The following is a 27,531-nucleotide window of genomic DNA, read 5'->3' as shown; positions in this document are numbered from 1 at the left end:
CGTGTCTGTGCTTTCCCATTTCCTCACTATGTTCCTCACAGTGGAAACCGGCATCTGAAATCTCTCGAGATATCTCTTTAGGATCCTTTCCCTACACCGTGATGTTAATGACGTTCCTTTATTAGTTTTCAAATGACTTGAAATTGAACAGCTCCATATGCTTAAAATACAACTGTATATTTCAAAGTTAAATACAACTGAACTAAGCACTCAGAAACCTCCGACCCCCAACCTTTGGAGCCAATTGAGCTTAGTGGAGTGATACTGATCAGTCCTGAGCAAGTAGCCATTGTGTTGTAAGATTACATAATCACCTCATAAAGTATGTGTGTAGGGGGTGGGGGGTGGGGATTTGGGGCGGTCTTGCCGTTTTGTTAGAATGCCGTGTCGTTCCCAGGAGTGACGCGGCAGCTTTCCTTTACCGTCCACTGGGCTGCGAGTCAACAGCCCGGATAGGCTCTGACACCAAGGATAAATCCCAACTGTTCTCCGGACCGCCAGCACATTCCTGAAGAAGAAATAAGCCCACCGGGAGACCCCAGATGAAGTTAACCCCTTGCCCGCAAAAAATAAGCCATCATGGGAATGATCGCTGCCGCCCTTCCAGTTCAAATGGAATGGGCGTCTATCGCCGTCAATGGCAGAGGAAGGGGCCGCAAAGTTTGACTTGTGTGGGCAAAATGAATGAAATAATGCCGTCGAGTCATTACATGCATTTATTGAAGTGGAACAAATTTTGCCATACATCTTTGTGATTACCAGCACAGTTGGAATTAAATTAACAATTTATTAAAAATGTCTAAAAATGAAAGCATTTACAAACAGTGTGGAAGGGGGTGCAAAACGGTAGAAGGGTCCCACTTGGAGTGGAGTCACGTGACGTACCACTTCCATTTGCTCGGATGGGAACGCCCCCCAACTGCTATTGGACAAGTCAACCACTTCAAACTTTCCCTCCCCCCAAAAAAGAAAGAAAAAAAAAAGTCATATTCGCTATGATTGAATGATACAAATCAAATACCGTTTGGTATGGGGAAGAGGGTTAAATCCAAAATCTTATCAAATAAATACAAAGAATGAATGAATGGTGCTGAAAACATTGAATACGATATGTTTGATGTATTCTCGTGACCTTTATAAGGAAGCAAAGACGGTTGTGGCTGCCGGTTTTGGTTTGTGTCGATTCCTGAACGGGCCAAAGTGACAACCGGACCGGACGAAAAGGAAAGGGTCACTTTGACGGAGGTCCCCTTAAAACCCATAAGGACGAGGAGGAGACCCCTTGACACTAAAGTCCACGATAGTCAAACATTACGCGCAGTGGCGTCAGAAACGTCGGTCTTTGGTTAGCGTTTATTTTCTCCCCTCCGTCCTTCTCGGCGTGGAAACAATGGCAAGAGTGTCGTGATGAGAGCATCGTTATTCTTTTCCTTCCCCTCACGCGAGCACGCACAATCTTCAGTGGTTGATGTAATGACGTCAACATTTTTTTTGATTTTTTTTTGGCTGTCCTTCGATTCTTGACGCAAGTCGCTGGGATCAGGAGAGCGATTTGGACTCTTCTGTCCGTCGAGAGAGTCGTGCGAGGTCGCTAAGGTCGGAGTAATGCAACAAACGGCGTCAATTCTGTACTCTTCGTCCTCGGTGGAACTGCCGAAGACAAGAAGTTAGCCGAGAGTGACATGTGGACGACGGTGTGGATAATATTGAAATAGAACTTAGAGTTTATGCTGCATCACAAGGAGGCTGGTCGGGGATCATTTTAAGATAACTCGATATAGGCAAATCTACCATTTTATGTACTGGACAACAAGTCGATATAGTAAAATTAGGCTTTTGTTGTTGATGATGACGACAGAGCCTATGTCCGATTATTATGATTATTAAAAAACTATCGACGGGGCTGCAAAAAAACCAATTGTCGGCCATTTTATGTATCAGGCGACAAGTCAATATAGTTAAAAACTAGCGTCAGGCATGCAAACCCCCACTGGGGCCTTTTTATGTATCTATGAGTTGATATCATTGGCCAGTTCACATATTAAGGTGCTCTATTAAAAACTATCGTTGGCCATTTTATACATCTGGACGATAAGTGGCAGAAACTGGAGTTAGTAACCATTTTATATATTGGATTATATGTTTATATATTGGATGATAAGTCGATGAAGTAAAATCCATTTGATATAACGGACGAAATGTCCGTCCACATGATAACAACTATCATTGGCCGTTAAATATATATTGGTAAATTGATATTGTGAAAATTATTGTTGGGTATCTGATTTATGGGACATTAATGAAGTAAAAACTATCTCGGGCCGTTTTAAATATGGGCTAATAAATTGATGCAGTTATTAGAAGGACATGGCAGTTTCTAAGCAGAGAGTGTCTTCACCTGTCAAACCTCCTTCATGATGCCTCTCTGCCAGTCTCCAAACTGGCTTCCAGCAGAAGCTCCTCCAGGTCTTGCGTGCAGCTCACACTCACTACGTGAACAAACAAAAGAGCACATGGTCAATATTCAGTAATCCACCAACGAGCAAGAAGACTGTTCACACACACACACCGTGTTCCATGACACAGCTGCCAGGTTTGGGGCTGTCGGAGTCAAGGAGGTGGAGGGAGAATTCGGGCTTTAAGCCGTTGGGTAAAAGCGAATCGGTCACCTCCCGCTGGCTCTCGTCCGTTTGCGCTGGTTCGGGGCTAACCGAGCTTAGTGGCTCACTGGACGCGGGTGGCTCTGTTTCCTGCCCGTCACTTTCGGGACGTTCCGGGTCGTTCGTGTCTTGCAGATGCTCGAATGTCTGGATTTCCTCTTTGGCGTCTTCACGAGCGTTTTTTGTCGGCGGTGGAATAGCTTCAGGTTCTCCTGCGTCGGGTAAGGAGGGGCCTGCGGGCTGAAGAGTCGTGAGACTCGAAGGCGAGGCTGGTGATTGTTGACCCGTCGACGGTGGCCGCAGGGTGTCGTCGCTCCCGGTTTCTGCCGTTTGCTTGGGCGTAGCGCTTTGGACGTTCTGCTGCGTCTTCTGCGCAGGCCCGGCGCCTATCTGCGGCTCGGGAGGGCTCTCCACGCGAGTCACCATGAAGATCTTGTGACCCCGCCCGGGACTTGAGACGGATATGCAGCGGCCCGGCGAGGGAGGCGTGCCCGGGGGAACCGGGTTGCCCGTGACGGTGATTTCGGAGATGACGGCGCGGGGCGAGGGCGTGGGACTCGAGGTGGGCGGGGCCGCTTCGGTTAGAGAGGGGCTCGGCTCGGACGTGGCCTTTGTCGCCAACTCCTCTTCATCGTCAGTGTCAGAGTCGGAGTCCAAGTTCATTGGGGAAACGCTCGCCTCCGGCTCGGGGTCAGGTTGCTCCTGGCTCGTCGTCGTCTCCTTGTCTTTATCTGCCGGCCCGCCGTCATCGCTCGCCCCGACCTCTTCTTCCCCAGTGCCGTCCTCGGTGGCGATTTCGGCCATGGACGCCGACTGCCTCATCATCTGCTCCGTTTCCTCCTTCTCCTTGGCTAGGATGAAGTTTCTCTTGCAGCCGTTCTGGATTTCGGCCAGCAGAGCGCGCTGGGTCTCAATGAAGCTTTTCACCTGCAGGACACAAATGGCTTATTCCACAAAGACCAAGATAAAAGAATGCTTGAATTTGGTTCTGAATAAGGAAAAAGTCTGCAGCACCAATAAAAGAGGCAGGTTTTCATGTATCGTAAATACGGTCATAAAAGCTAGCCAAAAAGCTTGAAAACATTAAGTCTAGATGAACAACCCTGTTATCTGCAATCCTTGCCAAGTCTCTGATATTTACAATATAAAAAGATACCAATATTCTGTAAGATGACCTAATCAAGCCTTTGATAGTTTGTTACCAATTGCTGATGAATATATAGTATTACCCTGTTACACTAAAGCTTATTATTCATTAATTTTAAAGCCAAAATGTCCCAAAACAAACTCAGAAAATACATAGACATCGATTTAAGATAGTGGTACAAGAACTCCCTCTAGTGGTCTATGTAACCTCAAAAGTGTTTACTTTTTAAAAATCCAGGCTACAGGTGTTAACGGGTATTAATGACATTAGAAAAAAGAGGGTGTCATTTCAAGTACTCCAATTTGATTGGCTATAATAGTACTGTCTGTGATAAAATGTCCAATAAACAAATTATTATGAGAATTTTTTTTTTTTTTTTTTTAAACGAACGATCCAGAGGTCAAGAAGGAATTGGACATCTACCGCGATCAATGGCAGCGAATGAGTTAGGGAACAGACAACATAATGTATTTTTGACGATTGATTATGTTGATTTGAATTTAATTGGAGAATTAATAATATAAAAAAATTGAGAGCCGATTCTAGCAGCTTCTTAGAAACAAACTAACAACTTTTTTTGGCTACCCACTGATACCCATCTATCTATTTAAGCAATCTTTTCTCATAAATAAATGAGGAGCGACGTCTTACAGTTTCTTTCTTGGGCTCCCGATCCAGGTCGAGGCGCAGCAGAGAGGTGTTGACTTTCAGGGCGAGCGACAACGCCATCAGTCCGCCTGTCTTGATCTCATTTTCCCGCAGATCGAGCCGCAGCAGCCTCGGGCTCTCGGCTATAAATTCAGCCACCGCCACTGCCCCTGTGACCAACGAGGGATTAAAAAAGAGAGGGCTTTGGGTGAAAACCACTCCCAAAAAGCTTAAATTGTTCAAAACAGAAACAGCCCCCATTTGTCACCTTCACAGGACAGTTTGGTGGAGGCGAGGCCTAGCCGGAGCACAGAGCGGTTGGCGATCAGGCCATCTTTCAGTTTGTGGATGCCCTCGTTGCCCACCAAGTTATGACCCAGGTTCAGTGTTTCCAGACTCTGGGTGCAGGGCTGACAGAAAGTAAAAGTGAAAAATTCTCAAACGATGCTGGCACGTACAAGTGATGAAAAAAAAGAAAAAACAGAAAGTAAATGTCGCTAATCAGTTGTTGATGGCCCTCGCTTATAGTGCAGTTTGTGCATTAGCCTAACTAGCGTCGCTAGTATAAGTGGTGGCGGGTCCCCGCACGGAATAAGAACAGCAATGAGGGCAAAACAGAGACGAAGTGGCAGCAATTTGACGAGGCAGTGGGGTGGGCGAGTAAGGTCATCTGCCATCCTCATGGTTTTGCTGATGAGGGAGTCTTATATAAATGTTCTGATTGTCCTTTTATTTTGAAATTTGATTGGTCCTTACCCGTTCTGTGCTTATCATTTAACTAGCTCGTGTCCAGGTATACTCAAAGTTCAATAAAAGCTTGGAGATACATTGAAGTATTTAACTTCTAATCAAAAGTAAAATTTCCATAGTGAGTGTTTTGATTGCCCTTTCATAATTGTACGAACACATGGATGACTGTATTGCTTACGTAGTCATAGTCTAAGATGGGATGTGTGTGTGTGTGTGTGTGTGTGTGTGTGTGTGTGTGTGTGTTGTCAGTACCAGTGCAGCAGCGAGGTATCCCATGCCGTTGTGTGTGAGCTGGTTGTTCCATAGCACCAACGTGACAAGACCTTTCCTCTGCTCTTTTAGTCCTTCACACACGTAGGCCAAACCTGTGACGACAATCCCACAATGGCTGTAAGCTTAGTCAGAAATGACCTTAAAAGACGCAAGCGCAAACGTTTACAGCCATCTAACGTCCAATGCAATTCGACCGAAAGACTGGCGACGAGCATTTGCGGCCGGATTTTCAGTCAAAATGGGTTGGGGCGTCTAGCACCGTCAAAAGCTGCTCATAGACGCAGACAAATCTATACTCGACTAATCGGGTGAGACAAAAATAAGGAAGTAGACTATCTAAAAGAATAATTCCAAACAAAAATAACTGGCTCTGAACAAAGTGATAAGATTATGTCATCAGTCTTCCATTGATCACAAAACAAGTGCAGCCTCACACTGAGTGCTATATTTCTCTTCTATCTGCATCTGTTACGTAAATGGAGATGAAATAAATACAAGAGACTTGGAAGCTGATGCACTTTTGTCTCGATTATTCACCCAAATCAAAGAACAGACTATTCAGTTGGTAAAACAACATTACGCAGATCTTAAATATCCAATTAACCCTCTATTATTAAAAGTCTGTGTTGCTACAATACCTGAGTCCAGAATGTGGTTGTTGCGCAGATCCAAAATTTGGATATTGTAGTTGAATTTCAGCAGGTTTCCAAGCTGGGCCGAATCCTGCAAACCGTTGAGCTTGTTGTCGGCCAGGTACAACTCCCGCAGGTTCATGTTCATTTTCAGGGCCGTCGCTGAAACACATTGCGTACCATGAATGGAATACTTTCATTCATGGAGCAGGGCCATGGATGAAGTTTTTTTTTTTTTTTTTAAATTTACCCAGCATCATGAGAGGTCTGCCAGACAGGCCGGCGCTCTCCAGGTGCAGGACCGCCAGGCTCCCGCTAATCCTGAGCGCCCGGGCGACAAATGGGGCCGAATGATCTAGCAGTGGCGTGTTTCTTGCATCCAGGTATTGCAAAGAGCTCGTCTGCAAAAGAAACCATTTTTCAACTGCTAATAAATGAAACCAGACATTGGTGGTTTGTATCTTTCTCCCTGGTGGGAACGACAGATACGGTGATAACAGTATTTAACCAAACATTAGATACAATTACAAAAAAAATCAGTTCAGAATGATTTTTGTGCTGATAGAGTAAAATAGGCATGCTGATTTAACAAAAAACTTTAAGTTATTTTTATTTGTTTTTTTTTAAAATAATTTTTACAGGATGAAACCCTGTCAAGTCAGGTTGTTGTTGTTCTTATGGACGCTAACTTTGAAGTCCTACTCTTTTGTCATTTGAGAACCGATTGCCTTGAAACTTAGTAGATCTGTAGTATGGGCCACTATTGATCGATCGTTAGAACCCGATTTTTAGTTTCAGGCCGGATGAATTAATTGAGAACTTATTGTTGCCTATAGGTTAAGAGTTAGCCAGTAGTTGTAGTAGTAGCTCAGCGACGTGAAAACATCAGCATTGCTGTAAAATAATAACAGCAGCTTTCTCAGAAACGACCCTATCTCCGGGAACGAACGATCGCTGCCAGCCTCCCAGTCAAAATGGATTGGACGTCGTCAATGAGTTAAATTGATAAGGCATATTAAAATCTACTTGCCATCCAGTCTCAAAAACACTTAATGTACGTTTTGGAATACATTAATGTGAAGTACTGCAAAGCCTGTTGAGTAGAGAATGTCTTCATTCCAACACAGTTATGACTCATAAGCTTGCTCATGTGCTTATTAATCACATGGGGATTTAAGGGCGAATATAGCACTAATCATTTGAAGACTATCATTACAAATTGAGTAAGGGTGCCACACATGTAGCAGACCCCAATCAATCCAAACTGTTTTGGTTGACTAAATGATTCAAATAACACAGTGACATGTAATCCATGCAGAATCGAAGTCGCAGTGGAGGTCTCTCACCTTCCTCATCATGTGAGCAGCGGCCTGCCATCCCCGCGTGCCTATATGCTTGTTAAAAGAGATGTTGAGGTGCGTGGCCGACTCGTAGTACTCGATCATGTCAAACAGAGCCGACGCGCCCTGAAGGGAAATAGGAAAAGTCAACAAAAATACTGAAAGCAAATGGAAATCAGGGCACATCACGTAGATCTCATGTGATCGGCACCGAATTATTTTTTTGGGGGTCTGATTTTCAAAAGGTCTCACGGCAACAATCTTAGATATTATATTGGGAAATAAATAGGCAATATATGCGTATTTTCGTATTGGGGTTAAATTCAAAATAAGCCATTTCCTCTCCTTTTAAATGCACTTTTGCTTTTTGTATGATTGCAATGGAGAACATTTTTGCTTAGCATATAAATTCCAATTATAGTTGTTGATGGACAAATGTATGTACCCTGCCACTATTGACAATGGCAAAAGGGCAATAAAAGCAAAGTAAAGCAGGCATTTTGTTAATCAGGGGCAAAATGCTTCTCTTAAAGTGGGATAATACTGTGTATACAGGTGTGTTTATCTTCCGGGAGGCTTAAAGTGAGTCACATCCACGCACTCCAACCCATCTGGTTTTATAAGATGCCTTCCACATATCGCTTTTGAGAGAAGTGTAAATCTAAATCTGATGAACTCATCCTCCACTTGAACTCCTGCCATCCCTTCCCTTTCCTTTCAATCATTAGCTTCTTGTTTCAGTGGCACTCATCCAGCTCGGGCTGAGGTGAAGCTTTTTCGGTGACTCATGCAAACGCCCGTTTCCATCGCTGAGGGTTTTGGCGACGTTGGGCGAGAAGGCAGATGAGCATTTGCTGCCTCTACTTACTGTCACGACGGCTTTGTTTAGCTGTCTGTGTTTATTTGCAGGATAAAGGCTGTGAGAGCAGCAGAGCAAGGCAGAAAGCAGCAATTACAGCGACCTTTTCCTGCCAGTGCAACCTCAGCCTGGCCGCAAGCACAACCTCCCACTGCGTACTGTATATATTTGCTGTCTTGTGACAGGATGCATCCCTCAGCTGCACACATTCTCTTCCATAACATTAAATACCAACACTTTGGAGTCGTCGCCTAAATTTACTATTAACAAATATAATAATAAAATATCGGAGGAATGAATACATCAGTACATAAAAAGTGTTAAGAAAGCAAACAATAAATACACAAAATTGAAATATACAGCTGCAATGTGAGGATTTTTTTAGTAAATAAAAAAATTAACATTTTTTTTCTTCAGAAAAGTTCATAAAAATAGGACTGAGTAAAAATAATAAACTAAAAAAAGGAAGAATTCTGCTATTGATGGCGAAAGGTGTCCAATCCATTTGCCCGTTAAAATTAGATTGGACGTCAATCATCGTCAATGGCAGCCAATGAGTTAAATGTCAGTATCTGTGGTGTCTGAAGGATAAAAATGTTATAGTCTTACATCTTCATCTAAGTTGGTCTGCTCCAGGTCTATCACTTTAAACTGCACTCGCTTCAAAATTTCTTCCAGGGACTCGCATGTTTTGTAATCCAACTTTTCCCCTGCCAAGAAACAACCACCATTAGTTTGAAGAATTTTGCTAATGGACAGTTTATTTCCCCACCAATTAAATTACAAGCACACTACCATCTAAACTTGTGACCAACTGTATAGTTTCAATGCGTACCTTTTAGATCCAAGCATTCATTTCGCTGGGTCAGGTCTTCAAGTTCCTGTGGTAAAAAAAAAAAAAAACAGAACAAATTTTGACACCTCAATACCACAGGCTGCAGACAGAAAAAAATGTAATCTAAACAAACTTCCTCTTCTGCAATCTTAGACAGACATTTGCTTGATAAATCTGTTACTTTCCTGTTTTGTGTCTGTAGTATATGAGCAGGTAGGTTACTGTGATTCGTCACTGGTGCCGCTAGTTAATATAGAGGAGTTGGTCAGGCAGGACCTCAAACAAAACCGTAGTTTTTGCCTGAATTCGACTTTGGCGAACCAGTCGGCCACGCAAACACGAGGAGTGCTGCCCTCGAAACTATGTGCCAGCAAATAGTTGGCTCTCCATCCCATTCAGCATGAACTCCGTAACCTCTGCCCCTATTCCACACTGCTGGTAATTATCTGTGCCTGGCTGGATGTGCTGACAACCCCCCCACCTTTGCATGACTCAACAGGTCCTGATTGGCTCAGATGATGTTACAACACAAATATCATATGGCATATGGGGAGGTGAGAAGGTATTAAATATTGAAAGGATCACATTAGTCTGGTCACCAGTCACTTATAAGGCAACTATACAGTAGAAAGACAACAATTAGTCATTTACATCAGTGGGAGTCAACCACTAGCCATGTGGTGACAAAAATATTTTATAAGATAATTGACTGTATTTGAAAGTTAAAAAAAATAATAATAAATTTAGGTCATGTAGGTTACAATATAATATCATTTTTGGACTATAAACGGCTCATTTTTTGCCAATTTTGAACCAATTTTTGGATTGACAGGCTGTTGAGCTGCATGTATTTTGGTGAAAATATTCAATAATATAATGTGGAGGTCTGCTGCCTATAAAAATGTATTGCATTTATGATTTGCATGTAAAATTGAGTGTATGGAGGTGAGCCATATACTCCAAAAATTACAGTAAGCGTTTGTTATAGAGCCATAAATGACCCACAATGTAATATGATTAGGTATCAATTATAATTAGTTTTTTTTTTTTTAATATTTTTTTTGCCGAATCATTTTTGCATTAACTATTACAATAACAATAATACATTTCAAAGGGTTCATAAAAACTAAATAAAAAAACAAAACTAAACACAGATTATGGCTGCCATAAACACTCTAAAGTTGATTATTATTAAGTACTTTTTAACTTCATACTATTTAAGCCACTGGCTGCCATTGACAACGCTAGACGTCCAATTTATTTAAACTGGGAGGACTGGCAGCAATCAGACAGATCCGTCAAAAGGGTACGTAACCGCACGTAAAAACAGTCGTCCTCATAAACGCCCAGGGAGTCGAACCTAAACATCTTCCCTGAAATGCAAGAATCCTTTTAGGCCCCTGGCCAATTGCTTCATGCTGTATGATAAAGAAAGGCTGCATTCAGCGAGAACGAGGCCGGGTGCGAATTTTCATCGAGCTTTTCTGGGGAGGGGACGGAGACAACCTGTTCTGACTGTTTTGCTTAAATAGTTGCTTACTGAAGGGATGACTCAGTATATAGAATGCTCAAAAAAACACGATGGGTGTTCATGTAAAACTGTCACGAAGAAGGGAAAAAAGAGAGTTTGGTGGTGTGATCGGCCATAAGCAGTGAATGGAAATGTACCCAGACCATAAAGTGAAGGCGTGAGCATCAGCTTAGCAGTGTGGCGTGTTTTTCCTCAAGTCACTGTGATATTAACTCTTAGTTGACCAGGCGCGTGGGGAATCCTTTTTTGAGTTTCTCCACTTACCTGATCCAGAACGACTGAAATGAATGCTATCTACTTTTTTTCCTCCTTCTAATCAATTCTTTATTGTTTGCACGTGGCTGTAGTATACTGTCAAATGACCCAGGTTCTCCAGTCTAAAGGAACTAAATTTGACTCCATGTGACGAATCAAGCATATCCAAGCAGTCACACGACAACACACAAAGCCTGCGGCCTCTCACAGAAGCAAAGTTTTCCACGTGACTAATTTTCTTTAAACTTGGTTTAAAAACAAGCGTGAAAAAATGGCTATGCAATTTTTTTGCAGGTTTTAAAGTTTCATGCGTGTAAAAGAATTTAATGCAACTTTTTTTTAATGTAATGCAATGATCATATTCAAATAATTCCTTAAGGATACATCGACTTATTGGCTGCTGGTCATTTTAAATGGGAATTGGATTTTAAACATTCCCATGTTAGATTTTATATATTGACATTCAAGCAATTACTCACCAGTGAACAAGATCAAGCTAGTATCACTAGGTCTAATGACCGTTTTCAGCGATGCAATAAATCTTTCATTGCAGGAAAAATTGCTGCTCGACAAGCTTCTTCCTGTTTTGAAGAACTGTCTCCCACTTTTATTAATAGAAATTAGCGAAGAATGGATTCGTTATAATTTATTTTTTGATTTTTCAATTCCTGAATCGGACTAGCTAAATTGAGTTTGAGACCTATGTTCCAAAGTAACGGTTTTCAAAGTACAATTAATAGCTACTCTACCCCTATCTGCTCATTTGGCAGAAACTTCAAGCAAAGTCATTCCAAGCCACAATAATCATGTATACTACTTCAAATACAAAGGTAATCATGGCTCTACTGGATTTATGGAACTACATGGGAATTATCAGACACATGACTGCTGGTTAACCTGCAACACAAGCCTGCATAAAGAAAAGAAGACACTAGAAACATTACTCTTTCTGCTGTATCAAATGGAAATAATCACAATGGGTGAAAAAAGTACAATAAGCATCTAATTTTTCTGCAATCCAACTATGAAAGTAGGTCTTATTGCACATTCAGGTAGCTGTCAGAGTCAAGTCGTGCTGACACCCACGCTGGTTAACAGTAGCAATTGCTAGCTATAGGACGGCAGAGTCAGCAAGAACATAGATAGCAGTAAATTACAGTTGGGTACATCAAATTAGAGAGCAAACAGAATCTCAAAAAAAGGGAGTTCAGCCAGATGGGGGTGTGATTACACACAAGGATGCATGTGACAATTCCCAGTGGCTTTTCATCTATCCGGTTTAGAAAAGGGGTTTTATGTCATCACAGACATACATAATACACATGATCAACATCATGTACATAACAGAACGTGTGTGTGTGTGTGTGTATGTGTGTGTAAGTGTGTGTGTGTGTCTCACCTGAATCTGTTTGAGCACTTTGGAAATGGGTTTACAGTTAAGCTTCTGACAGGCCTGTTTATACGAGGACAAGATGTCGTCCACCGTCACATTCTGAGCTGAAAAAAAGCAAAAAACAATTGGATATTTATTGTCTGTATTGTAAAAAGTACTTTCCATACATCCAACATTTCTTCCATATATACAGAGAACACACAAAAGGCATTTATGATAGACAAAAATCTTCTAGTTTATTCCTACACTGCAATAATATTAGTTTAAATTATTCATGCCACGCGGTTAATCACTGCATCTCAAACTCTGAGCATGATTGTGTCAACAAATTAAGAAAAATTAAATAAAACATTGGCATTAACATCACTTTTAGAACTAACAATTTGTGGGTTTTGTGTTGCAAACGGGAGCTTTGGCTAAAAACATGAGAAGTATCTTGCAATCTGGACGAACTGCAAATAGCATGATGCACTCATTGACCGTGGTTACGACAGACATGTTCTCCCATTTGTGTGCCAGTAAAAATTTCCAGAGGCAGTCAGCATTCTGGACCATCAGGTGAAACTTTGCGTTAACTTATCAGTCGGTTCTGTCCATTCCCCTTGTACTGTTCTCCTGCTATTTGTCATCGCGTTTATTTTGTAGTTCAACCAACCACACGCAGCTGCAACATGTAACCACAAAGCATTCAAGACCTAGAACAAAATAATATAAAGCTGCAGTCATGATGAATGGGGTCAGCAAACTCGAGAGAACGTAGTCTGCGAGAGTCTGGTCAAAAAGACAGGCGAGACGATTTGGAGTCAAGTGTTTCGATGTATATACTGTCATTTTGTGTTTTGGGTTTTATAGCAAGTCATCAAAGTCACATTTTTCACAATTTATGGTCACCCATCTGTTGTGTAGAACATTAAACAAACGCTCGATCATAGTTCATCGTCCTGCGCTTGTGCGATTAGATGGATTTGACATGTTCTCTTAAGGCTGAAGGCCTGTAAATCAGCAAGTATTTTATGTCGTTCTTTTTCTCCTTGTGGACACTAATTATGAACTCCTACTCCTAGGTCATTCTTGAACCGATCTGCTTGAAACTTGGTAGCTATGTAGCATTGACAATTATTGATGAACCCTTGTATCTTGATTTCTTTTTTGTATGCGTGTGTACCAGGGCAGATTAACTAAAGTCGGACATTATTTCTGTAGGTTACGAGTTAGCCAGTAGAGGGGATGCGCGTACTTTGTGACAGCCTTCAGCCTGTACAAAATACTGCTTAGTCTGAATTTAGTATTGAACACCTTCAGCGTTGTGCTACAAAAACAACACTTCATTTTTTTTTATCTGGTGCGACTTATACTCAGGGTCCATGTATACAACGAAAAGTACGATAAATCAGACAAAATGGTTGCACTGTATTTGCTCTTTAAGTGTACAGGCTTCCAAGTTTGTATGGTACAGCGTGTCCCGGCAAACACTAAGTCCTTGGAGTAGAGTTATTGTTCCTAGGGTGGCACAAGTATGTGCAAACACTTCCAGAAGGAAGGCGGGGTTTGCCGACTGGTGGTCTCATGTTTACCTCGCAGCATTTTCACACACAAACATCATTGATTTAAGGAAGAGAGTGCCGGCTGGAGTGAGAGCGAAAAGTCTTGAATGTTCCAAGCTTGTGAATGCTTCGGTAGAAGTCAAGTGGCAAAAAACATAGCAGCTCTTAGACATTCAAATACTTGGTAAATAAGCGGTTGGAGTTGTAGCCTGGCAAGATCATTAAAATGAGAGCACGGCTCTGTTATTTCTGTCTTTTGTTTTTTACCACTTCCTTTTGTGCTGCTGGTACATGCCGGGAGGGAGTGGCGACCAGGAGGAGGGGGGAAATGGCTGCTCCAAACATCTTTGAAAATGAATGATGAAAAACACCAAGGCCTAGTAGTCACATTGAGTTTGAGGTCTAGATGCTGACAGTGTCTAGAAAGACAAACTACAATCCCAGTTTAAGAGGCTTAACTTCCACGGGTCACTTTGTGTCTGAAGATAAATCCACTGGATAGGAAGGCAGCATGGACTTTTGAATTTTTTTTGTTTTTGTTGGTTCGTCAAGGGTGACCAATCATTTCTTTAAGAGCTTGAGGTGTCCAAAGGGAATGGCAAGGCTATTGAAATCAAGCATTGTCTCTGTTGCATGTAACTGCAGTGGAACTGCTAGTCCAAAGTAGTGGTGACTTGACCTTCACATTGGTAAAAATGCACAACACAAGTTTTTATATAGTCTAATTTGCTATATTTTCAATTGAAATGTATAACTATAATTTGAATCAGATTTTTGTTATATTTCTGGGGTGATGTGTTAAACTTGATGTCTAGTTTTTCTAATTGCTGTTTTGTGCTCTGCATTTTCAGAAGAAAAAAATAATATTGAATATGTCTCTTAGTATTACTTGATTGCAAATGTTTAATATTTTTAATTGTATGCTGGGAAGGTTATATTTATTAACATTTTTTTTTACTTAATATAATTTGGATTTTTACTAAGTAATTTCACATTCATAATTTGGATTTTTCTTAAGTAATTTCACATTTACACGCAAGTTTACGCAAGTTGCCTCATAGTTGGGGTGCCAACCCGCCAATGGCCATCGATTTGAAACAAAACAGCACCGGTCTGATCTCATGTCCTGCAAATCTTGAGCTCAGAAGAACACTGTTAGGCCCGTGAAAAGAACCTCCTGCTAAACTGTCAACACATCTGGACTCATAACGCACTTAACACACACACACAGCAAAAGAAGTGCAGGGCGTGCAAGTTACTGGCAAACGTACAAACCCTTGACCTTGATTTTATGCAGACACAAAACAAACACTTGGTTATGCAGTGGCTAATATATAATAAGCAAACAATCCCCGTGAAGGATTAGCTCTCTGCAATTGAAAGAATAACGCAAGCGTAAACTTCACGCATCGATCATTTTTTCCGATTCTCTGACATAGATGTCAATGGGAAGTAAATAAGTGGCCATTTGTTGCAGAAATTACAAACGTAGCTGTTACGCATGTCAGTGCAAACAGTTTATGCTAATCGACTGTCAAAGATATAAACTCACAGGCCACAACATTAAAACACATTTCCACTGAGTGGTATGATTATTCACACTATGATGTGGAAGAATGCATGCTCGTCAAACATGACTTTCCAGCACAGGGTCTAGTGGTGCCCACGCTAACAGTTTTAAGTCACTTAGGGTTTTTGTGTGCAACAGAAAAATCAATGTTCCCTCCAAAATTCATGGAAATGTCAATAATTTGCTCTAGGCTCCCATTAAATGCCACTGTAAATGTTTATGTGCTTCATGGTAAAAAAAACAGCTACTTTAAAAATATCTACACTAATTAACGGTGCATCATAATAAATTCATAAACAATGCAGGTCAGAACTGCTGAGATATTATACAGAGAGCTATTATTTTTATTATATTGTCTGTCATGAAAAATTGTTTCAGCTGGTCAAATGGCTTAAACCAACAAACGGTGAAATATTTAGGTATGCAAATTGTGCATTTTATAGCTCTTGGGTCATTGGCGAAGTTGTTTAAATAAAAAAAACTCAGATATTTGCATTTGATTAGCTAAAATGGTACTGGCAATCGCATACTTTCAGGAAACATTTGCCTTTCTTTACATTTGTTTAATTTTCAATTCTTGAAAAAGCTGCAAAACAATCCCCGATTTGAGTCCAGAATACATCAGGCATTTCTGTGTGTACGAAGAAACCAAAGCCTTTGGCAAACACTATGGTGAAGCCTACCTATCAGCTTCTAAAGGTCAGCGCACATCTAAATGCAGGCATTGACATTAAAATGCGCGAATGGCATCAGAGGAACGGGATCGCTTATCACTGACTTTTGTTTTTGCAAGCACGAGCAAAAAAAATGATGCCATTTGTAAGTTCGGCATCTCAAAGTGAAAATTGCCTTCGGATGTCGCTCCTATCCAACATGCCCATGCCAGTTTTGAAAATAGACACCCCACTCCCAGTCTGCAGCACCGCTCCCAGAACACCGGGGCAACGTCATTCACACTTGACAGCTGGTTGGCTCAACAGAGGTGGGGCAGGAGGTGAAAGACAGAGTCTCTGATGCGAAGAGTTAACACTCGTCTGGACAAAACAGAGCTCCGAATATGGAAATACGTAAGTTACGTGGTCGAAAAGAGTGCGATTAACAAGTCAGCACAATGCACCAGGATTTCGTTGGAAAGCCACATCAATACAGAAGTGATCATTAGCTTAAAAAACTGTGTCTTTTATCGATTGCTTGGAATTGTTTATTAACCAGAGCTTCGGGCTAAGGGTTACGAAAAGCTCTTCTAGTTTGTAGTTGTCGAAATTTTGAGATGTGAACATTGTACCGATGGATGCAACTATCGTATAACTTTTAAAAGGATTAAAATATAATGCCAAGGTTCTGCGTTGAGTACCACACTAAAAAGTTGATGTCACACACAAAGCTAGCGAGTAAGTCCAGATGGCATAATGAGGGGTACAAGAGTTCTATTTTTAAAAAGAAGGGGGGTATTTGATGTGGAATGGTCGTGCTGGTGGAGTTCCAAAAAATATTTTGTCAGGCGCAGACAAAACACGTCCACGAGTGGCAGAGCAGGGAATTCCTGTTTGACGAGCGAACAGAAAGGCTTGAACGGACGTGTATAGGATTAAAGATCACCGCTACAAACATTTAAAATAAAAGCCAAAGAGTTCATTTTCTGTCATGCAACAATTTTCCAGACGTCTCTCATTTGCCCAAATTAAAGGGAAAACTCAAAGATGATGTTTGCACAACAAAAGCACATCATTTAATAGTGATCTGTTGCGGAGTCGCTAATATCCTGGTGCCAAGTAGGTCTGAAGACACGACACGGGACAAAGCCTGGCATTGTTGTATGCCTAGGAATAAACGTTATAAAAAGCAAACTCCTCCCTCAAGTCTACCAGTAATCATGCTGTAAAACGATATCCTACTTAATGTCCTGGCAGAGAAGTCTTATGTAGTTCAGCTGATTAATGAATGACAACATATGTTGCAATGTGATACAGTGCTTTCATAAAGTGCACGATTCACTGATAAAGTATTGAACTTGGCAACTGCATGGGGAGACGTGCGGCGTTTCTGTTTGTTGCAAAACTACATTTCCAACACCCAGGCATTAAAGCTAGTTAAAAATGAAGTTTGACTCAAATTTTCTGAGGAAACTACCGTATTTTCTCGCATATTAGCCGCCTCCCCGTATAAGCCGCACCCTTAAAATTGCAGGATTTTACATTTTTATCTGTTTACCTTTTCTCTATTCTGAAATAAATGACCGTATTGGCCAAATTGTCTTGTGTTATGGTGTTTCGTCTTCGTCACCTTGCGGTTTCGTGCATGTCAAGTCTAATTTGTGCGCATATAAGCCGCACCCTTGATTTAGTCATCATTTATTGGAGCGACAAATATGACACTGTCATAATGTAAACTTAGTGCAGTTCACTACAAAACAGCGTAAAATATTACAGGACCATGTCGCGGAAAAATTAGGTATAGTTCCTTCCCGGCAGTTTCGTGTATGTCAAGTCTAATTTGTGCGCATATAAGCCGCACCCTTGATTTTGTTATCATTTATTTGAGCGACAAATATGACACTGTCATAATGTAAACTCAGTGCACTTCACTACAAAACAGCGTAAAATATTACAGGACCATGTTGTGTAAAAATGAGGTATAGTTCCTTCCAGGCTTGCTTCTGTTAAGTGACTTTTCAGGCTGTGTGTGTCCGTGTTAGTCATCTAGTTCAAAGGTAATCCACAAAGGTTGAATCGAGGCAACTGGGCTTCACTTGTTTGTTCGAGCGCTTTGACATTTAATCCAAAATACTTGTAGTTTAGTCAAGTTTAGGTGTGGAATCTTACACGTATAAATAGGGAGAATGTGTTTGTGTGATGATTCAACAATGTTGACTAAATCAATAGTTGATTTGAGTTCACACATTTGTGCCTACTGGGTTGAGTGTGTTATTGCTCACCATTGAAATGTTTCAGTTTTGCTAATATGATACTTCAGATCTCACTTTTAGAGTACGAATCCAAACATAAATCATGCAAATAGGCAAAGATGGGATTTCAGTCCATTCCTTTGAGGTTGCACGGGATAACATTTAACCAGCAAGCTACTGTTTTGCAGCAATATGAAGCCTTGTTTGTGGAAAAAAGTCATAATACAAAAGCCCCAATGGCAAAATGGAAACATGATCCTAGCAGGCAGACTATTGTTCCACCGGGCTCCGGGTTCAGCCAGCAAGTCTCCTCATATTCATTCATTTGCCAAAGCAATCTAACGTTGCACTCCTAGAGTTGCTTGGCGAACATTTCTACAGTAGCTATTTATTCAGCTCTGAGTACTGAGCAGTGACTCACTCTGTGGACAAGGATTTTGCTGCTGGCATTTTGATCTCATGTTCATTTTACTGTGTTTAGAGATGAAAAGAGAAGAACTGATAACTGATAAAAAGCAGTACTCACCCCATATTAAAACAAGACCCTGCAAATACATTATATATCCTGTACAAAAAAAGGATCTGCCCCCTCAGTCTGAACAATAATTGACCAAAATAATGCTAATATGAATAAAATGTACTGTCTGTGAAAAAGATTATATACATTTTATTCCCACACTCTGCTGAAGCACAACTAATATTAACATACCTGTCAACTTATACGTTTATTTTATACGTTTTTTTTTTATCATTTTAAAATGTGTATGGCCTATAACAACTTTTGTACCGGATTTTTTTAAAGTACATTTTTTGTAAAACTGATCTCCTTTTACCCATTTCGGCTCTAATCCGGAATGTCTCGGTCACTGGTAGCAGACAAAAACGTCATCGTCGACTGCTAATATTGTCATGCTTTAACCATCATATGCGCACGCGTGTCAGTCATTTCCACCCTTTTCAGTATAAATACTATAGCGTGTCAGCAAGCAATGTAACCAGACAGTCAAACTGTCAGACATTTACAAAATCTTGAATTTGGTGCATACTGATTGGGCACCCCGTCCACTTTGGAGCAAATTTTAGACTTTTAAATGCGCCCTATGGGAGTAAATATCTCAAATACAAAACTAACAAATCAAATAACCAAGCCTGTTAAGGTCCCACCCATAACACCAACGTATCCGAAATGATATCCAAGCCTAGTTGGGAATCAATGTTTGTCCGCCAGCAGACAGGCAGCAAAGTTATGGCTGTGCCATGTCCGGCATCAACTTCCTGTTGCAGTGTTAACATAACATAACGATCATCAAAAACCAATGGGATCCACCGACAAAGTACTAACTGGACTAATCTTTGCACCATCTTATCTTTCACTTTCTCTGCAATCAATTCATCCTTACACCTTAATGTATTAGTTGTACGTATTAGTTTCCATTGGGCTGTCGGGATGACAAATATAATGTAATACTCAGTAAATATGTTTTTGGTGGAGTATTTGTCATCTTTGGTATTTGGCAGCTTTGAAATATTTAGCGTTTGGTCACAGTTGTTTATATTCAAAATGAAGACTTCAACTGATGTTTGTAAAAGGGGAGAGGACTTGGAAAGTTTGTGTTTTCATAGCTTATTCCATAGCAAGGACATATTAGACATAAAGTAGACATAGAAGCAGTTATGATTACACATCATTAGGCAAACGAAATGTATCGGGAGGGACTAGGGTGTGTGTAAATGGTAGTAAACGTTTGGCTAGCATCACAGCTGAGGTTTGAAGGAAAAATTATATGTTATGTTTATGAAACTGCACGATTTTAGATCTCTAGGTTGGCGCATTTTTGGCTTGTGTGTACATTTTGGCAGTCACCCAATAAAAATTACGACTTTACTAAATTAGATCCTCCTCAAATGAAATGAAACTATTGCTGGATACATTTCTCTTTCATGTTTGTTTATGTAACTCTTCTTTCTTAGCTTTAAATATTCCAACTTGTAAGACTTTAAAGATTAAGGTATTCTCTTCAACACGGGTGCTTTGACTTGCGCATTAGTGGAGGAACAGTGAACACAGTTAACGATTTCAATGATAACTTCACCATCACACATGATCTGCATGCACACACACTGAGATTTACCATGTCTCCAGGGGTCCTTTGGTTCCACTGCTCCAGAAACAATGTCGTCATCCGAAGGAAACGTCACCCTCTTGCCACCGAGTTTGTGTTGATCATCTCCTTCCTCCACCGTGGGGTACAGCACAGCGTGGTCCGTCCCTGACGGTTGGCTGGTCTGGAGCGCGTCCGACTGGTTTTCTGCCTCGCCGTCCGCTCGGACGGCTTCGCTGGAGGGCCTCGATACACCCTCTGACGGCGAAGGGACAGTCGTGGTCTCGGCCTCCAGCACGCCGCTTTCGTCCAAGCTCAGGTCCACGCCCATGTCCATCTCCCCGCCGTCTTCGTCCGTCGGGTCGTTAAACGTGACGGGCTCAGAGTCCTCGGTTTTATCCAAGGCGCCATAGTCCTGGCGGTCTCCGTCAATGGGAAAGAACGAGTCACCTGGGATCGGCGACCCGCCGCCCTGCTTATTCCCATTAACCTCGTCAATTTCCAGAGCGTCCTTCACCTGGTGGTTGTCCCCGTCAATCAATTGACGTCCGTCGGCGAGGTGAGGCATCGTTCCTGCGGCCACCACGGTTCGCCCATCGACGTCGGGGTCTGCGATCAGCTCCGAGATGCCAAAAGTAGTGTTAGGATGACCATCGTCTAGACCCGTTTTGGTTTTGACATTGCACGGATCGAGACGCTGCTCTTCGATATTCATGTTTTCATGTCCAGTTTCAACTCAAATGTCTTTCACACTTACCACAGAGCCTGCATGGACCAACGAACAGGCTTCTAGATTCTTAAACACACACTTAAATGATTGCTTTTTGAATTAGAGGGCTAGTGCAGAGGTCATCAATAACACAACATAAATGCCTGTGTGACACGTACAACTTTTTTAGCACTAAATGGGAATCATCGAACGATGGCAGCCAGGCTGAAGACCACCACTCGATCGCTCAGGGCGCCTCCATCACGGGACAAAGCGAGCTTCTATTTTCAGTTTCTTTAGACGGTAAGCGGCGAATTCATCGGGGCGATAAGCGAGCTTAAGTCAACGGCGTTAGCTAGCGCGATGCCCCGCAATGGCACCCGGGCAGGCCCGCGTCCGATCGCATACCTGCCTCGTCACGTAGCACCCCCAAGTCCATGTTTTTAGGCGTCCAATTTGCGGTTGTTTCACTTAAGGCTCGAGTCATAACACAGGCGGCCGGAAAAGAAGCAGCGCAGGCGGCCGTCACGCCGATACACGCCGAGTCCTCGTCGGCATGTTTCCGTTGGGCTTGACGTCCGTCCCGACGACACACCTGCTTTAGCGGCGGGTTCGGGTGAGTTTTTTAGTGGACAATCGGGATTTAGAGGGCGAACAAGTGGGCGGAAAGTGGAAGAAGTTGGAGCTGTTTTTGTCTGACGCGACCATTCGAAAGGAAGCTAGCTCGTCAAAGTCCAACAACCGTTTGTTGTTCACACGTGTGACGTCACCGCGTCGCACCACTCGAGTTGCGTTCAGTGTCTGCACTGTTGCAAAATGTTGCTGAAACATGCTAATGTGGCTAAAGATTCCGAATTTTCTCCTTTTTACGCATTTTATTTTTTTTAAAGGCATTGAATTGTATTTTTAAAAATCCCGACTCTTTATGGAATTGTATCCGAGCTAAGTAACGGTTTTTAAAAAAATGATAACATATCTAAATTGATATGTGAACTAGCTCACTTCTACACTCAATTTCCACACTTTCTCAACCAGAGATCAATCAAGATACTCTTAAAATGTCTATATTGAAAGATGGATCCATAACAATTGAGTTGAGTTGAATGCCGTTGTCATTATACAATTATGAGATTTAAAGCTTCACCACGAAGTGCAAAAAACCAACAACAAGCAAACAGACATAACTAATAAATAAATAATGAATAAGTGATAAATGAATTAGTCAACACAACAAACAAACAACAGATAACTAATCAATAAATAATGTTGGTGAACGACTATTGTTCATAGTGTCTACTATAAAATGCATTTTCTGGAGAAATTGCTTAAGGATTCTTTGCTCTTCTGTCTTTTACTTTCATTTTCCATACTGCTAATCCTCACAAGGTTCGCGGGGGGTGCTGGAGCCCATCCCAATCAACTCTCGGCATTCGTGGATTTGACATCCATTGGAGTCAATGGCACTATAACTAGCATTGACTGCCCAATTCTTCAATTTGAAAAGAATAGGATGAGTATCATATTCAATGGCATAATTTAACCAATTCCTCAATTTTTGGGTACTTAGGAGTCATTTCCATTGGATTTGGGGTCATTTTTTGTAGTTTGGGGGATTCTGGCATCACATCCTGCAGATTTTAGTTTCCTTTTTGAGACATACATAGGTTATTTTCTATTGGAGCAAGTCAATGAAGTTTGTAATGAAAAATAACCATGAATATTTTTGCAGGTCGGAGTTAAAAAAATAATAATAATAAAGATTGATTGCCAACATTTGTGAGTAGAAAGGGTTTTCATTTCACAATAGCACCGAGATATATACGTGCCTTTAAAATTACAAATGATGAATTTATTAAAGATGTTCATAATTTAGTGTAAAAATGGAGCGATTATTGCTACCGATGAAAATGAACCCTGCACTTGCTTTTTCCCCACAAATACAGTAAATTAAAAAAGTAGAATTACCAGCAGGTGGTAGTACAGACCTGAGTCGAAGACATTTTATTTTTCTTAAAGACAGTGCAAAAAAAAGATATAAATAGAACAATTTTATTATGATCAATAGTCATTTTAAAAACGTATTATAAAAATATTTAGTAATCTTGTGACTGCACACCTTCAGCAACATCATTTTTAGGCTTCAATGACTTTTTTTGAAGAAGTGCAGCGTGGATATTTGGGATCACGCCACCTTCTGAGAATGTAACGCCAGCCAGAAGGGTGTTAAATTCTTCATCGTTCCTAATGGCCAGAAGAATATGTCGAGGACCGATGCGCTGCTTTTTATTTTGACGGGCAGCGTTGCCCCCCAATTCCAAGATTTCTGCACACAGGTAATCCAAGATGGCACAGAGGTAGACGGCGGCACCGGTGCCCACGCGTTTGGCGTAGTTGCCTTTCTTGAGAAGCCTGTGGAGGCGACCAACGGGAAAGGCCACTCCGGCCCGGGTGGACTTGGAGACTTTGGATTTGACCTTGGGGGAGGCTTTTTTACGGCCAGACATGCTGGAGTTCTCGGCCTTCTGTCAAAAAAATGGCAACGTCAACAATACCGACAACAGACAACAAATCGAAAAACATATACTCGTCAGTTCGGAAGGAAATACGACTTGGGTGCCATTGTTTGTGAGACACTTTGTTCGCTGAACTGGGAGAGACTGGCAACCATCGAGTTGTTCACTGGTCAAGTTTGACCAGAAAAACAGTCCATCTGCACGTGACCAAATAATCAGTGTTGAACGCTGAATTTTCTTAGTATTAAGAGACCACTCACCAGATCTGTTGAGTTTGGGAGCGATTTTTAGTTCTCATTCAAAATGTTGCCTTACAATGAAACTGACAAGTGATTTAAAACGATGTTGCAGCAATACTATTATTGAATGATATTAAAATCAGTGTTAGGGAGTTCTAAGAAATAAGGCAATATATACTTTGGTTTTCAACCATTAAGAACTACACACAAACACACAAAAAATAATAATAAATAAATAAAAGAATTTGTCAGGCATCCCAATGTGATAACACCCAATTGTATTGCGTCCAATCACTATTTTGAAACACGAGTAGACATCCAATCCATTCCAAAGTTAGTAATGGTTACCAACGAATGAAAGCAATATAATTACATTCATGTAACTTTGAACAATTTCATTTTAGGAGAACTAGATGCATGTTTTGTCAACCAAAAAATAAATCATATTAAGAGTAGCACTTCTGTATCACAGCACAAAACTAAATTAAAACATATATTCAACACTAACAAGAATGACTACTAGCCATTTTTTACCCAAACAAAAGCATTTACGTACGTCTCATGTGATGAAAGACAAGGCACAAGTTGGACATTTGGCTTCAGCAAGCTACTTTTATTAGAGAGCACCAGTCACTTGATGACTGACCACACCTGGCGCTCCCTAATTGTCAAACCTCTGAGCAATCAGACAGCCTCAGATTGTATTCATTCATTTTCATTTCAGGGTTGCGTGGGGTGCTGTAGCTCATCCCATCCCATATTGGGTGCTTGAAATCAGCACTATATTGAAAATACTTGAAAATACATATGCAACATTTTTTGTAATCCCAACAATTTGTTTATTATTGACCCATACCGTATTTTCCGGAGTATAAGGCGCACTTTTTCATAGTTTGGTTGGGCCTGCAACTACTACTCAAGTGCGACTAATGTAAAATGTTACCAAAAGCCTGTTTTATTTTTTATTTATCTGAAAAACTGCTATGTTGGCAGGGTTTTGTTCTCCATTTTAGTTACTTTGACTTATATAATATTTTTTCTTCTCTCAGTATCATTAATACGATACCAAGTTAGCTATTTAGAGTGCAGATAGTGAAGGTCGTCATCAATCTAACAAGGCAGATGTTTTTTACAGCCTCTCCTCACTATTTTGGGTAGGAAATAACGAAAGGCCCCTTGTGTTTATTAGCAACAGTAGCTACGAACACTGGACTTTGCCGCTGCCGACTGACGAATTGAGACAAACTGTTGAGAGATCCCATCGCTCGGTCCAAGTCGCGACTGAAGGCAAAAGCAGATGCCAATCGTCGAAAGAAGAAACGTCGCATACGGCAAAAACATTTGATCTCCGCCTGCACGTGTCACAAGGTGGACACTTACGGCTTCTTTCGCCTTCTCTCACAGGAGTGATAAATCTAAAAAGGATGGCTTTTACGAGGATTGTGTTGCTACTTGTAGTCCTTTCTCGGCTTTATGGACTTGTAATGCGACGGGGCTAATAATGGTACATCGACGGAATACTGCTTTTTATTTTAGTCACATCCATCTAATGTAAAATGAGAACGTGTAATCCATTTTTGGGAGTTGCTTTCTTCCCAGCCACGGTTAAATCATAACCCCCCCCAAAATAAAAAATATTTCCGGAAATACTACTTCCCATTCTTACTATTTTGGGAAATTTTGGATGGTAGATGAGTCAAGAATAGAAGAAATGCTAAATAGTTTTCCCCGCGCTGAGTCTATATCCTGGTCCAATCTTCATCCGGATGCGATGGCTTCCATATGTTCGTACCCTCTTTTCAACACTAGTTGAACGTCGGGAGGCATAAAAAGCAGAAATTGGATTTGGCACTGAGCAGGATTTGAGAGGAAGGACATCGTCACATCATTAGAAAGATGAAGGACAAAGAGATTTTCCATCATCCAGCCTCACATCCCACCTGTACGCTGCTACCGCGCCTCCAAACCATCTGTTTTTCTCCCCTTCCTCTTCACTTCTTCCTATTTTTCTTTTTTATCCATTTGGAAATAATGCAAAGTGGACGGACAGCAGAATTTCAAAATAAAATAACGCACACAGGAAATGTATTTACACGTTGGGGGATTTCGTAACTTGGATCTCGTTTTCGTATGTTGGAACAGTCATTTAAATCTCAACGTGTTTCGTAACCTGAACATTTTGTATGTAGAGATATTTGTAAGTAGAGACATTTGTAAGTAGAGACATTTGTAAGTAGAGACATTTGTAAGTAGAGACATTTGTAAGTAGAGACATTTGTAAGTAGAGACATTTGTAAGTAGAGACATTTGTAAGTAGAGACATTTGTAAGTAGAGACATTTGTAAGTAGAGACATTTGTAAGTAGAGACATTTGTAAGTAGAGACATTTGTAAGTAGAGACATTTGTAAGTAGAGACATTTGTAATTAGAGACATGTGTAGATACATTTGTAAGTAGAGACATTTGTAAGTAGAGACATTTGTAAGGAGAGACATTTGTAAGTAGAGACATTTGTAAGTAGAGACATTTGTAAGTAGAGACATTTGTAAGTAGAGACATTTGTAAGTAGAGACATTTGTAAGTAGAGACATTTGTAAGTAGACACATTTGTAAGTAGAGACATTTGTAAGTAGAGACATTTGTAAGTAGAGACATTTGTAAGTAGAGACATTTGTAAGTAGAGACATTTGTAAGGAGATACATTTGTAAGTAGAGGTACCGCTGTAAAATACAGGTTAACATTTGTGCGTAAACATCAAGTGGATCTTTCCTGCATGAGTTTGAAATGGAGAAGGCCTGTGCGCACCCGTGGCAGACGACGAGGTGTTCCAAAGCTTAGTTTCCGTTTTCTAAGCATGCCGAAGCATTAAAAACAATTCCTTTCTAAAGTCGATCTGCTTCGTCTATCGATCATTTTCAATCATCATCAGTGAGTTAATAGATGGTGTAACCTCGTACAGTCCAATCACACGCTTTTAAATATGACTTCTCACATGTGTATGATGTCTTTGAGGGAGTTTCCCCTCTCACAACTCTCCTACTTCCTCGAGAACAGCCCTGAGAAGGAAGTGGCGGGCAGTCCTGGCATGGGTCTCTTCCCAAGTGGACCCCACCCGCAGAGGTGGGTCTCCATGCATGTAAGAAAAAATTACTAAATGGATTGTGCGTTATGTCTCCCAGACTCGGCTCTCTTTCATAACATATCAAGCTGAGCCACCCGCTCGCTAATAAACACCCCGAATTACTGGCTATCGCAGCTGGACTTTTCTCCAAACGTCTCTCCTCTTTTGATGGGAGGAATTCCCGAGCCGTCGTTCAGGATGTTAGGACACCATTTCCGCAGGTTGGATCCCCATGTTTGCTATGACGCATAAAAAAATATTCTTTCGCGCCAAAGTATACTTCATTTATGGGAGAAAAAGAATTCATGAAGTCGAAGAGGATTTAAACCAGAGTAGAAGCTAAAATATGGGGAAATGGAGATGTTAGCGTGGGCATTGAAATCGTTTTCAAATAGTAATAAGACGCTCAGAATAAGAGTGAGCTGCGTCCATATTATCATTTTATCAAGTTGAGACTCGTAGATTGGTCAAATGAGTTGTGCATTTATTCATTCATTCATTTTC

The 27,531-nt window shown here is 41.1% G+C and overlaps 2 protein-coding genes across 4 annotated transcripts; both read right to left on the bottom strand.

Moving 5' to 3' along the window:
- Positions 1-99: 99 nt before the first annotated feature.
- Positions 100-21,958, bottom strand: ppp1r37 (protein phosphatase 1, regulatory subunit 37). Of its 2 annotated transcripts, none has more exons than XM_077611366.1 (13): positions 20,475-21,958; positions 12,330-12,427; positions 9,145-9,190; positions 8,919-9,019; positions 7,457-7,576; positions 6,361-6,511; positions 6,117-6,272; positions 5,458-5,570; positions 4,724-4,865; positions 4,459-4,625; positions 2,570-3,587; positions 2,399-2,489; positions 100-508 (listed from the first exon to the last, which is right to left on the bottom strand). In XM_077611366.1, exons 1-12 carry the CDS (start codon positions 21,157-21,159, stop codon positions 2,413-2,415), a joined length of 2,874 nt encoding a protein of 957 aa, XP_077467492.1. In that variant the 5' UTR covers positions 21,160-21,958; the 3' UTR covers positions 100-508; positions 2,399-2,412. The 2 variants fall into 2 exon arrangements, with proteins under 2 accessions (XP_077467492.1, XP_077467490.1); XM_077611364.1 differs by lacking the exon at positions 100-508 and adding an exon at positions 699-1,650 and having other exon boundaries at positions 20,475-21,957.
- Positions 21,959-23,125: 1,167 nt separating this feature from the next.
- Positions 23,126-24,573, bottom strand: LOC144083452 (histone H2A-like). 2 transcript variants are annotated; one of them, XM_077611319.1, is made up of 2 exons: positions 24,462-24,573; positions 23,126-23,675 (listed from the first exon to the last, which is right to left on the bottom strand). In XM_077611319.1, exon 2 carries the CDS (start codon positions 23,655-23,657, stop codon positions 23,247-23,249), a length of 411 nt encoding a protein of 136 aa, XP_077467445.1. In that variant the 5' UTR covers positions 23,658-23,675; positions 24,462-24,573; the 3' UTR covers positions 23,126-23,246. The 2 variants fall into 2 exon arrangements, with proteins under 2 accessions (XP_077467445.1, XP_077467446.1); XM_077611320.1 differs by having other exon boundaries at positions 23,126-23,672; positions 24,462-24,536.
- Positions 24,574-27,531: the final 2,958 nt, after the last annotated feature.

This window comes from Stigmatopora argus, chromosome 10, assembly GCF_051989625.1.
Source record: "Stigmatopora argus isolate UIUO_Sarg chromosome 10, RoL_Sarg_1.0, whole genome shotgun sequence".
NCBI lineage: Eukaryota > Metazoa > Chordata > Actinopteri > Syngnathiformes > Syngnathidae > Stigmatopora > Stigmatopora argus.
The sequence above is the reverse complement of the archived record's forward strand: the minus strand, read 5'-3'. Positions and strand labels throughout refer to the sequence as shown.

Coding starts and splice junctions, on each gene's coding strand:
- LOC144083452 (XM_077611319.1), bottom strand. CDS start 23,657: ATGTCTGGCCGTAAAAAAGCCTCCCCCAAGGTCAAATCCAAAGTCTCC.
- ppp1r37 (XM_077611366.1), bottom strand. CDS start 21,159: ATGAATATCGAAGAGCAGCGTCTCGATCCGTGCAATGTCAAAACCAAA. Junction 9,191..12,329: donor AAGTGCTCAAACAGATTCAG/GTGAGACACACA, acceptor TTTTTACCACAG/GAACTTGAAGACCTGACCCA. Junction 4,866..5,457: donor GATACCTCGCTGCTGCACTG/GTACTGACAACA, acceptor ACTTTCTGTCAG/CCCTGCACCCAGAGTCTGGA.